This window comes from Trichomycterus rosablanca, chromosome 22 (assembly GCF_030014385.1).
Source record: "Trichomycterus rosablanca isolate fTriRos1 chromosome 22, fTriRos1.hap1, whole genome shotgun sequence".
Lineage (NCBI taxonomy): Eukaryota > Metazoa > Chordata > Actinopteri > Siluriformes > Trichomycteridae > Trichomycterus > Trichomycterus rosablanca.
The window spans coordinates 18200308-18213442 of record NC_086009.1 but is presented as its reverse complement, the minus strand read 5'-3'; the positions used below and the strand labels follow the sequence as shown (position 1 = coordinate 18213442).

Below are 13135 nucleotides of genomic sequence, written 5' to 3'. Positions count from 1 at the left end.
AATGTTATTAAAGCACCTAAACACCTCAAAACCCCAAAACTGATGTTTGAATGAAATGAATGGTTGACCTGCCGTTTGTCATTCCTGTGTGAATGCAGGGTGAAAGTTCTTCAGCTCTCTCACTTTAGCTGTTAATCCCTTTTGAAATCAATCACACAGCCGTTAAATACAATATCATATCCTGGTGAAGTGAGAGCTATGAGTCGAGAGCCGCTGTGATGTTTCTGCATATTTTCTCATTTCCATCCTTCCTTCACTCTGACAAATTGAACGCTAATGGGACAGAATTGTGAAGGACAGGACCTGAGCGAACATCACCCCGTCTCTTTGTTTCTCCTCTCGCTGAGTGTATACGGCTCTATGAAGTGCCATATGTCTGTTGTTGGCATGCAGGAGAGGAAGTGCTCACTCTGTGCCAGGCTGTATGAGTGTGGCAGCATCATCTGCTCCCGCAGGCGCCCCAGTTCACTGCTGGTGCTTTTCAAATATCCAGGTTTCTTTCACATTGATATGTGTTTTTTAAACGTCGTGTCACAAAACCACATGGGGTTGATTGCTCTCTCGTTTCTGCTGCAGTCTCTACTCATCTGGAAAGGCTTTCCAGTAGATTTTGCAACATGACTGCAGGGATTTACTTCCGTTTTAGCTACTAGAGCATTGGAATGGCAAGCAATAATTTCGAACAGGATTTGCCTTATAGTTGACATTAAAATATGTATTTAAGATGGATGGGATTGAGGACAGAGGACTGTAAAGGCCAGTTTTGTCATTTCTGTCCCAACTGACCATCTAGTGTACCATTCCTCTTTCCTCTCTTCATTCCTTTATTGTGAAGTTTCTTTCTTACTGGCTTGGTGAATTTCAAACTTACTTTTTAAACCTTGGCTTTCACACTCTGCTTTTTTTTTTTGTATCTGTTGGTCCTGGATTTTGTAAAGTTGCTTTGAGACAATGTCTATTGTAAAAAGAGCTATATAAATAAATTTGACTTGACTTGACACTCAACCACATCTTAACTACTAAATCACTGAATCGGCACAGTGGCTCAGTGAGTCGCCTCACAGCGATTCCCAATGGAGCAGTCCAGATTATTTCTTTGTGTGGGTTTCCTTCACGAGCTCCAGTTTCCTTCCACAGTCCAAAGACGTGTAAGTTAGGTTAATTGGAACTTGAACTGATTGATCATGTGTGACCTGTAACTACCTGTCCTGTCATTAATGTAACCAAACTGTAAAACATGCTGTTAAAATCCTTAAAATAAAAAATCTAATCTATCCTTTATTTATTTGGCACACAAAACTGTTTCAGTCAGTAAGACAGTGGCAGTTCATGTTTTAAGCTGATATTTAATGTGTATTCTGACGTTGCATTCCTGTAATTATCCCTGCAGGAGAGTCAGTCAGAAACTAAAAGTGATTGAACAACGTGAGACTGGAGGCTGATCCGGCCTTAGCCATTTAAACCTGAATTAACTTCATGCAGCAGCTTCCACTAACCCGAGCATCCTGTCAGACCGGTTGCTAGAAGCCAATTAACAGCTGCATTAAAGTATTAATCTCCCGTGTAATTTATTTATCAGCCAGATCCTGATCTAACATGTTCTCAGACTTGATAGAATCAGTGCTTGTTACAGCCTTGTTCGGGAACTGATACGTCAGACAGCTCAGGTTCAGCACTAATAAACCTTTCAGACTCTACAAATACACTATTATAAAGCTTCAATATGATTAGGGTCATGTGACTCCATCCGCTTAAAAGAACCACTTTCATTAATTACAAGCAAAACTTTCTTCTTCTTTACTCAGCATTATTTTTTTGCAGCTTTTTTAGGCCGGACGTCCCTGTTTGTTCTTTTAAAATGTTCTGAAGAGTTCAGTCATGATATTGTCATAATACTGTAGCTTTTATTGTATTATTTTCCAGTAATTGGATTTTATCTAATTCAGCTAACATTACAAACCCACTTCCAAAAAAGTTGGGACAGCAGGAAAAATGTAAATCACTGAGTTTGATGTTCCAAAAAAATTATGTAAAATGATGGATCATAGTTGTTAATAACATCCATTTCCTAATACAAATGTCTTAATTTTTCTTTATTTAAACAATGACTGTAAGCACTTTGGGCAAGCTGCAAATTTGGAGGGTGTTATTTCATATATTGTGATGTATTTCAGCGGTCCTCAACCCACAGACCGGTTTCATATAAGACATAATTTCACAGATCGGCAGGGGCAGGGGGATTTAAAATAGAATAACTGTACTACTTCACTGCAGTGAGACGCTTCTCCCACCTAGGGGTGATTGGAGACAATAACACCCATAAAAAAATAGTGGTTTCATTGCTGATGTAGCGATCTCTAATTATTTATTTAATGACCCACGGATCGGTACCGGTCCACGGCCCCGTGGTTGGGGACCACTGATGTATCTGATAGATAAATCCTGCTTAGTTACCAGGATTTGAATTCCACCCTACAGAATTAGACATTCCTAAATTATACACATTTAAAGTTGTGTTTTGTTAATTTATGTTAATGTTGGTCCTGCTTATGGGTTTGTGGGGTTTAAGAGGTTTAATAGGGGTAAGAGAACCTTAGGCTATATTGTAACAGACGAATGATTGAATGAATAAATGAATGAATAAATGAAATGACTCTGCCTAGGGTTTTATAGTTTAACCTTACATATTCATGGATTCCTTAGAATCACATTTACACTAGAAAGCATAGCATAAAATATATGCATGTATCGACGCGGTCCAACATGAAATAATGCTTTTAGGTGCCCACATTATTTATTAAATTAAGCTTCTGGTCTTCTGTCATCAACAATCTATTTAACATAACTGTGTAGAAGTGGTAAATCTGACAAACGTTGTTGTTTTATTTGATTTAAAAGGAATAATGCTGCATCTCTAAGCCTGGAGAATTAAGTTAGATTATAATAGCATTATTACTGGTAGCCGTGCCACTGCCCAACACCGCATCTCAGACTGCCACTCTGTAAACCACAGGCTGCATCCCAAACAAAAACAACAATAGTGCTAGTGTAGTAATGTACCATACTGTTTAGTACGGCTGTATTTAGAACAGTATGTGGTTGAGAACACGGCCATGAAGTGTTGATGCATGCTCAATAATCCAGGTACACAAATCCACAAAGTTGAATCAGTTCATCTGGACACAAGTTTGTTGTAGAGATACGTTTCGTCACTCAATCCGAATGACTTCTTCAGTCTGGAAGAAATCATTCGGATTGAGTGACGAAACGTATCTCTACAACAAACTTGTGTCCAGATGAACTGATTCAACTTTGTGGACGGCCATGAAGTGTTTATGTGTCTCAAATGTTCATCTTTAGTTAATCTGAGCATCAGCAATTGTTACCCGCTATGCTACTACATCACATTGAGCCAATTACTGCAGAGGTACTAAGCTTAGTACCCATAGCATTATTATTGTTGATTCGGTTATATAATTAACATAATCTAACCATAATTTTGATGTCTTCTTTGCAGGCATTCGATGCATTCATTTACATTTTCTTTGCACTGGAGATGGTGGTGAAGATGGTGGCTCTGGGGATTTTTGGCCGTCGCTGTTACCTTGGCGATACCTGGAACAGGCTGGACTTTTTTATCGTCATGGCAGGGTAAGTAGGAGTCCTCATTCATCCTCATTCTCATGCTCATGCACAAACACAGGAATCTAACTCATACCACACAAGCACAACATAACAACAGGTTAAACATCCATGGTCTGATGCTGAACCCCCCGATGTCTCTCTTTATTCTTCTTTTTATTAAACATTGATTCTTTATTAAAATCCAGGCTGAGAAAAGTATGTGAACGCTTGTATTTCACAACTGATGTTGGACAAAAAATAAGCCTCGGGTAGCCAGGAAGAAAGCCTGGACAACAATTTTACTGCAGCGCTGAACTGTGACTGAACTAATGCTGCTGAAGTACAGAGATTAAAGAAGGTGAGATAAAGCACGGTGTTAGTGCGACGATATCAGACGTTGCCACTCACAGACTTCAACAGGGAGGCTTTAAAATCAACAGGACATGCCACACACACACACACACACACACACACACACACACACACTGTGTCCATGTAGTGTTAAACTTGTGTGTTACAATGTGGAGTGACAGAGTGATGATGATTATCCTGCTTCTTTCTTAAGCTGTCCACAAGCATCTATTATTTAACTGACAAATGTCCTTAGTAAAGTCTCCACTTCCACATCTTAGACAGTCAGGGATTATGTTCATGTGAACCACATGAACAAAAGTGTGTGGACACCCAAAATCATATCTATATTTGCAGCTATGACAGCTATTTATTTGTTGTCCGTTTTTATTTCAGGGATGAGGGCTGTAACATTGTACTTTTTATGTTTCGGCATCCCAGCAAAAAAAACGATGGCTGTGTGTTATTAATCTGTCATCTTTAGCCTTTATTTTTACTGTTCTGTGTTTAAGATGAATCCAGCAGTGCCACCTTAAACATCAGGTCACATTACAGGCTTCCCTCCTGCCCTGTTTAACCCACAAACACCTACGACTTGAAAGCACGGTAGATTAAGGGGAAATGGGTTACAGAAACAGGGGGGAACAATTAGAGCCGGAATGCAGGGAGCTAATTACTCCTACAAACATTGAGAGGCTGACTGATGTTTGCCGGAACAGATGTGTGCAGTTTGGTATTTGAAAAGATCCCTCTCGCCGTCCTTTTATCTCTCTTGGTTTTATTCTATTGATTTCTTTCTCTTTTTTACTCTTTTTGTCCTCTGTGCCGTGCTTGTGAATAATGATGTAACGGCTTATGTCATATTCTGTAGCACTAAATTGGGCGGCACAGTGGCTCGGTGGGTAGCACCGACGCTTTACAGCAAGAAGGTCCTGGGTTTGATTCCCAGGTGGAGCGGTCTTGGTCCTTTCTGTGTGGAGTTTGCATGTTCTCCCTGTGTCTGTGTGGGTTTCAAAGACGTGCAGTGAGGTGAATTGGAGATACAAAATTGTCCATGACTGTGTCTGACAATAAAACCTGAACTGATGAATCCGGCAGGCTACGCGAACAATGATTGGCTGTTGTTCAAGGGGGGTGCCGGACGGGACCTCATACCTGATGCAGTTACGACCTCTGCTGGCTGATTGATGGCGCCTGCAGAGTCAAGGGTTAATGGGATCAGGGTGTGGCTCTCCATACACAAAGCTGATCCGCATATGAACTCGCTTCGTGCAGGTGAAAAGATGCAGTCGGCTACTGCACACATGTCGGAGGGGGGTGTGCGTTAGTCACGGCTCTCCCCAACCAGGGTGGAGACACATATCACTAGAGAGAAAGCGTAATGCTATCGGGTAATTGGATACGACTAGATTGGGAGGAAAATTGGGAAAAATGCAGAAATAAAATTTTATTCTGGGATTGTATGTGATATTTCTGGATGATTTGTTGCTGATCTCTTGCATCACTTTAAGCAGCCAGGCCTAAATAGATTCATCACTGTTCTTCATATAGAGTTCTTCATTTAGAGATGAAAGTCTCTCACTATGGTCTGATGAAGCCCCAAAGCCTTCGAAATGATTAACAATTTACGAATAACAATAATATTTAAAAAGCATTTATTGTGTAAATGTTCAGCCTGGATTCTAAGCTATATTTGTGGTAGACACACACACACACCCTGACACACAATGACACACAGACCGGATATTTATGTCCCATCCAGAACAGTCAGTGCAGTCATTCGAGAGAATGACTCTGTTTTCCCTGTCGAGTGTGTGTGGTTATATTTTTAGAGGACCGTGTTCAGTCCTCTACGTTATTGAGGCTGTAATCAGTACCAGCGCTCTGAGTGATGTGAGGGGTGGAGGCCCAACTTTCACATTTCATTATGAGCTGTTCAATTCATCTTATTGGCTTCACAGTGAAACAATCGAGCTCGGCGTATTGCATAAAGGTGTCCGACGCTACATCCTAATCTCCCGCTACTATTCATTCGGGAATGAATAATGCATGTGTGCTGATATTGTGGTTCACTTCCCGATGTGATTAGCAGGTATTTATTTAGTGGAGTGTTGCCAGATTTGCAGAAATAGACAAGATGTTCAGACCTGTTCAAGACAAGTACACTGTTAATGAAGATTGTAATTCAGAACAAACAGAACCAAAATACAGAGAGAAAACAGTGGACGTATTTAATACAGAAAAGTAGGAAAAATATCACAAACCTGAATTATTATTTAACATTCTGTTTGTTTTATGAAATTGGCTGATGGGATGTAGTGCAATTTTAAGTTTTCATTACAGATGCTCAATAGGGGATAGAGAGTCATGACCTAAGGGACCTTATTCTACTTTAGTGCCATCCAAAATGACATTTTATTCCTTTTTTTCATTCATTTTGCTGAAGGACTAACTTTCTTCCTAGGTTAGGTTTTATTTTAGAGGTTTTTAGTCTAATGTACTATGCGCTAGTCATTTTTCCATCTGTCCTGACCAGTTTGCAAGTCCCTGCTGTTAAAAAGCACCCCACAACATGACTCTACAACCATTATATTTTACACTGGGGATGGTGTTTTTTTAGCTTCTTAGATTATTCATTCCAGATATTTCAACCACCCCCATCCATGTCTTTAGTTGGATCAGTTTTAAAGCGGCCCTTTCTGTACCAGCATGACTGTAACCCCTGTGCACAAAGCCAGGTCTATTAGGACATGATTTGAAGAGTTTGGTGTGGAGGAACTAGGCTGCACAGATCCTGACCTGAACCCTATATAGCAATTATGAGGGTTCTTCAAAAAGTATCCACACTTTTAAAACTCTATTTATTATGAATTACAAAAACAAACGACATCACTTTTCTACATAGTCACCTTTGGATGCATTTTTCCCAGCATCGTACCAACTTTTTAATGCCACTGATGCACCGCTGCTTTCACATCATCATCACATGTAAATCTTCTTCCCCTTAAAGCTTCTCTGAGCGTCCAAAAAGGTGGAGATCAGATAGCACTAAATCCGTACTATAAGCGTCTCTCAGTCTCTCAGACACAACCGATTACTCCTCCTCCCACCCTCACCGCTTCCAACCAAAATATAAAAGTGTGGAAACTTTTTGAAGATCCCTCATATTCGGGATGAGTGTAACGTCGATTGCGAGCCCTTATATCTAACATCATTGCCTGAACCTACAAATGCCCTTTGAATAAATGGTCACAAATTATCCAATAACACTGTATTAATGTTTTGCTCTTTACTCCTCTGCAAAGTGAAAGCCACATACTCACAACATCTAAAAACACTGCTGACTTCTCTAGGCTTAAGATCATCCTACATGGAACGTTGTAGCACAAGTCCAATTCCAGATAACTGTCTGCACATCTACTGACTCACGTTTTGCCTTTGTGTCTTTGACTGAGGTTGTAAGAGTTCAAAAGCACACACACAGCACTAAATACAGTGTGAACACTGTAACACTGATGCTGTGTGATGGAGTGTGGTTTAGGTTGGGCTCGGAGCTGGAGTGCTTTCTCCAGGTCGGAGGGTTTTAATGTGTTAGTGTGTATGTGCATGTTCATGTGTATGATTAATGTGAAGCAGCCTACCTTCAGCCTGGTTCTATCTGCTTCACGGTTCTCCATCACCTATAAAGATAACTGATGAAGTTAGCAAGCAGGTACTGCATGAGGGCATCAAACCAAGGCCAAGTGTTGGTGAATAACAAATCAGCTTCTGTGTGTAAGGACATGAATAAATGAATATGCACGAGTGTACACACACACACACACATACAGCACATGCAATCAGGCTCACATGTATGAAAATGGAAATCAGTTGAAACTAATCTGCTCTCGTTTAGGCAGTGCACTCATCATCAATCTTGTCCATTTTATGTAGCTGTGCAGGTAGCACTGTGGATTTATATTTATGTTGGTTTTCTTCTCTTCAGGATGGTAGAATACTCCCTTGATCTCCAGAACATCAACCTCTCCGCCATCAGAACAGTGCGTGTACTTAGACCACTCAAAGCCATCAACAGAGTGCCCAGTGAGTCCACTTTCTCTTTTCTCTCATTGCAAGTGTGTTTATAAGTCGGCTATAAAATAAAATATGAAAATACCTTGTTGTTTAAGCCCATGACAATGTAAAGCTTGATTGACCATGAACAGTCTCACCAATATTACTAGAATATCTATATTTTATCAGTTTCTTAATTTATTGAATGCAGATCTGTTTGGTGGTTTCAGTCGTGGCCAGAGACCACTGTTCCATGTCCCTGATTATCTCCTCGTCATGGCACCTGTTAGTGGGGGGGATATATTAGGGAGCCAGTGAACATTTTATCCTCAAAGTTGATGTTAGAAGCAGGAAAAATGAGCGAGCGTGAGGATTTGAGTGAGTAATGACTAGACGACTGAATCAGAGTATCTCCAAAACTGCAGCTCTTGTGGGGTGTTTCCCAGTCTGCAGTGGTCAGTATCTATCAAAAGTGGTTTAAAGAAGGAACAGTGGTAAATCGCCGACAGGGTCATGGGCAGCCAAGGCTCATTGATGCACGTGGGGAGCGAAGGATGGCCCGTGTGGTCCGATCCAACAGACGAGCTACTGTAGCTCAAATTGCTGAAGAAGTTCATGCTGGTTCTGATAGAAAGGTGAATACACAGAGCAGCACAGTTTGTTGCGTATGGGGCTGCATAGCCACAGACCAATCAGGGTGCCCATGCCCATCGCCGAAAGCACCAACAATGGGCACGTGAGCATCGGAACTGCATCTTTTACATCACGTGGGTGGCCTGGTGCGTGTGTGTCGCTTACCTGGAGAACACACGGCACCAGGATGCACTATGGGAAGAAGGCAAGCCGGCGGAGGCAGTGTGATGCTTTGGGCAATGTTGTGCTGGGAAACCTTGGGTCCTACCATCCATGTAGATGTTACTCTGACACGTTTAAGTCAAATATATGGTAACACACAATGTAAAAGTGAATAGGTATCATTCAGAGAAGACTGTTTAAGTTTTGATAAATGATTAGATTTTAAGAAGCAGCTCTTGCTAACAGACTCAGCGTTTTCTGAACCATTTGTTTGCGTTTTACTAGTATAAATCAAGCATCTACCGCAGCTAAATTAATCTCCTCTGTAATTTGGTGGAAAAACAGTTTCCTTTAAGTGCTACCTATAATCCATGGCTGTCTAGCTGACGTTCACCTGAGCATAAACCTGCTCTCCATTTAGGATCCTCAGTAAACCACAGTGCGTATCAATATTTCAACAAGCTTCATGAAATATGAATGCTAATTGAATTAGCGGACATGTGCTTTCGCTGTGAATTGATGAGAGAATTAGCGTGAGGATTTGTGCTGATATACAAACGCGTCACCCACTCTTCTCACACTCTACATGGCTATAACTATTTGGACACCACTTCTAATTGTAGGATTCTTCTGTTTCATTCAGACTCATTGGTAACAGGTGCATAACATGAAACTGTCACTATAGACAAACACGGGGTCTTACTGAAAAGCTCAGTGATGTTTAATGTGGAACTGCTCTTCCAGCTGGAACTGCCCCGGTTAAATAAAGGGCTGCTTTGGAAGTGGAAACATCTAGAAGCAGCACTGCTTAGCCACAGGAGCCACAAATATGTGCAACAGTGGCGATTTCTCTAAGACTGCAAGGGAAGGTCAGCTTCCCCTAAAATGTCAAAAATTAAATGGTCAAATATGAACAGTTGTGTTAACATTTCATTGACTACAAATGCGTTAGAACACGTTCATCTCAAAGACGTTCGTTCAGAATCAGCTACTTATCACAAATTGACTGACTCGATTTTGTTAACTCCCGTAGCGTCAATGCATTTGCCCGTAGAAGCTGAGCGTCTCTTCACTTCAATGGACTGCATGGAAAAGTTTTTTTCATTGCTTCAAAACTCGCCGGTCATTGGATAAAAACCACGTGGTCTGGACGCGGAGCTTCTGCAAGATGATTGGCGGATCAGTCGAAAGGCTGAATCCCGTTTTGATTGACAGCTATTTTGAGATCTACACGTCACTTAATCACTGGGAGCTTCAGTCCCATCGCGGTTTTTGCGAGTGAAGTCGAAAGACAAACTGCAACCCATTTCTTGGTATTTGCTTGGTGAAATTACTTGACCATTTCCATTGTTCATTGTGTAAATAAAACACACTCATTGTATTTGTTTCAGGACACTGGTCAAGTCCCTGGAAAAGACGCCTACTTGGTACAATAGGATCACAGGCCATTTTCTTGAAAAGGAACGGAGGGCAGAATTTATGTATAAATAAATTGACAAATTTTATGATGTAAGCCGACAATGAGCTTCCCCTCTTTGAAAGACCAGCAGCCGCCACTGATGTGCAAATGTAATAGAAGTATTAGTTTTCATACCTTCCAACTTCTAACTAAAATACATTTTCTTTAAATTACTTCAAAACTGAGAAAAGTGGTGGGTTTCCTACACACATGGTGAAACACACTATACTAAAGTATTCCTCTGCCATTCGCAACATTACATTGAGCTCCACTCGTGCCATTACATTTTCTCCCTCAGACATGAGCAGGTTTTTTTTTATCACCAGCCTTCAACCGCATCCCAATCACTCACTTATTTTTTTCTTTGTTTTCTTCTTTTCTCTCTTCTCTTTCTTTATTGTGTTTGTCTGAGGCAGTTTCTTACTGTTCTCCCTGCTCCTGCCTCTTTCTTACCCAACTACATGAGACACAGTACTCCTCTAATGAACAGCCCAGGGCACAGGGCTACGTTTTAGTTTGTTCTCATGTGACGAGGCGAGTGGCGTTGTTTGAAAGCTACACTGACACACAACAAAATCTTCTTTACATTTAAAATCCAGCCATTCCAGCAAAATGCTGTATGTAGTACAAAATGTTCTTCTGTGCACTCCACTCTGATACATTTTAAATATTATTTTTAGTTAATTATAACTATTGCAAATTGTAAATATAGTAAAGTACATAAAAAGTAGCTGTAGGTTTGGTCACATTGTTTTAACTAACTTCTTGATTTTCAGTAGCAGTCTAAGAAATGTCTTGATTAGATTTGATTACATTTTTTAAATTAATATTCTCCAATAAATAGCTAATTTTAAGGTCTAGCAGTACGTTTGGGTCCATCCACAGAAAAATTATCATGGTAAACCATCAAAACAATTACTTTTTAATTAAAAAACAAATTTAGGTTGTAGCCAAATTGAGCTCATTAAAAACATTCAGGCTAAATTTCAGCCGTATACAATATCAATCTCACTTTCCTACACCTTACCGTAAAGCTGTAGGACTTTACTGAAACACAGTGTTATTAAGCTATTATCTCCAAATAAAGGCTAAACATAACTGGAGCTTAACAAGAACTTAACTTAGGGCAGTTGTAGCTTAGTGGTTAAGGTACTGGACTAGTATAGGACTAGTAATCAGAAGGTTGCCCTTGAGCAAGACCCTTAACCCGTAATTGCTTGTATTATATAGTCACAACTGTGAGTCGCTATGGATAAAAGCGTCTGCTAAATGCCAAAAATGTAAGAATCTAGTAGTCACAAAAATAAGAACTGCATCAAGTTTAGTGTCTGTGATCTCACAATAATAAAGGCAGAATTTTGTTCACAGGATGGTACAAGTAAGGAAAACACAGTGGGACAAACATGGCAAAACAAAGAACCATTTTAAAAGTTTATAGACAACAAAAATCATGACATATCTTTGTTGAAAGCAAATACAGTATTTCATAGTTACAATGTTCTAAAAACAGTCCAACCTGGTGGTTGGTGATAGTGTGGTGGTTTGGGTCTGTTACCTCAGGTCTGTTATTAAGGGGAAAAATGGTCAGAATTTTGATCTCTGTCCAGAATAACTCTGAGTGGATGTAAGGTTAACTGTTCGTGACCTCTGTGTAAATTGAAGTTGAAGAGAAAGTTTGTACTTTTACTTTTAAACACAGTGTTTTATCTTGTGTGGAAAGCTTCATATATTTCCATTACATTAACCACTAATGGACACTGACCAGAAGAAAAAATCAATACTAAGCATTTCATTTCAACAAAAGTTCATTATCTGCTTCTGAAACTCACACGGTAATCAGGGTTGACATGTAGCTGAGATGGTTCGGAAAAATCATTTTCTGAAACTGATGCATCTGAACTCTTTATCATATTCTCTCCACAGAGTCATACATCAACTTAGATTATACATTTACTAGTGTAAAAAAATCCATAATACCATTTAACTTCATAACATGACCTCTCGGTTTCTGCTCTTAATTATGATTGACTACAGCTGATTTCTTTTTTTTTTTTCACCCATAAAGTAAACCTGTAAAAAATGTATTTATTTTTTAACACATTATTATGAATGCTGTTTGGAGATTAGTGCTGCAATCGTTTCCTGTGATCAGAAAAATCCACTAATAAAAGAAAAGGGGAACATTAACACACATGCGCATGAAAAAAAGAAAATAGCTCTAGTCTCAAACTATACACATACAGTGAATGCAGTACAGTACAGTCCGTTCCTAATAAAGAGGCCAGTAAGTTTAGCATCTGGTCATTAAGGTCCTGTGATTGTCCCTATTTATTGATGGTTGGGTTAGAGGCAGTTCAATAAGTGTACATAGCAACAGCTAGGGTTTTTCAAACTTTTATTTTGAACGACACACATTTTGTCCATGATTTTTACTGACCCAGGCAACACATCAAATTCATCAAAATATCAAATCCATCAAAACAAAACACAAAATGAAATATACTTACTTAATGAAAATAGTGACAATCTGGTCCCACTGTGGTATACAAGGTGTAACATAAAGCCTCCACAAGGGGGCGTTGGTGTACAAGTTCATTTGTATGTGCCTGTTAAAATTAGTTTATTTATTATTATTTTTGTCTGCGACCTATTTTTTTTGGCCTGTGACCCTGAGCTACAGTAGATTACAGTTAGTTATTGTGTATCAGTAAAGTGCATCTATATTCAGTCACACACATTTACATTTTCAGCATTTAGCCAAAGCAACTTACAGTACTGTGACAGTATATTGTATAAGCAATTAAGGGTTAAGGGTCTTGCTCAAGAGCCCAACAGTGGAAACCTGGCAGTGGT

General features: G+C 39.7%; 1 protein-coding gene across 1 annotated transcript in view; it reads left to right on the top strand.

The window, feature by feature from the left end:
• Positions 1 to 13135, top strand: part of cacna1ia (calcium voltage-gated channel subunit alpha1 Ia) — a 103275-nt gene that overhangs the window by 37239 nt on the left and 52901 nt on the right. The window contains exons 3-4 of the mRNA XM_062984833.1: positions 3518 to 3651; positions 7961 to 8058. Of these exons, the coding sequence (XP_062840903.1) occupies positions 3518 to 3651; positions 7961 to 8058 (232 nt within the window). The remainder of the gene's footprint in view (positions 1 to 3517; positions 3652 to 7960; positions 8059 to 13135) is intronic.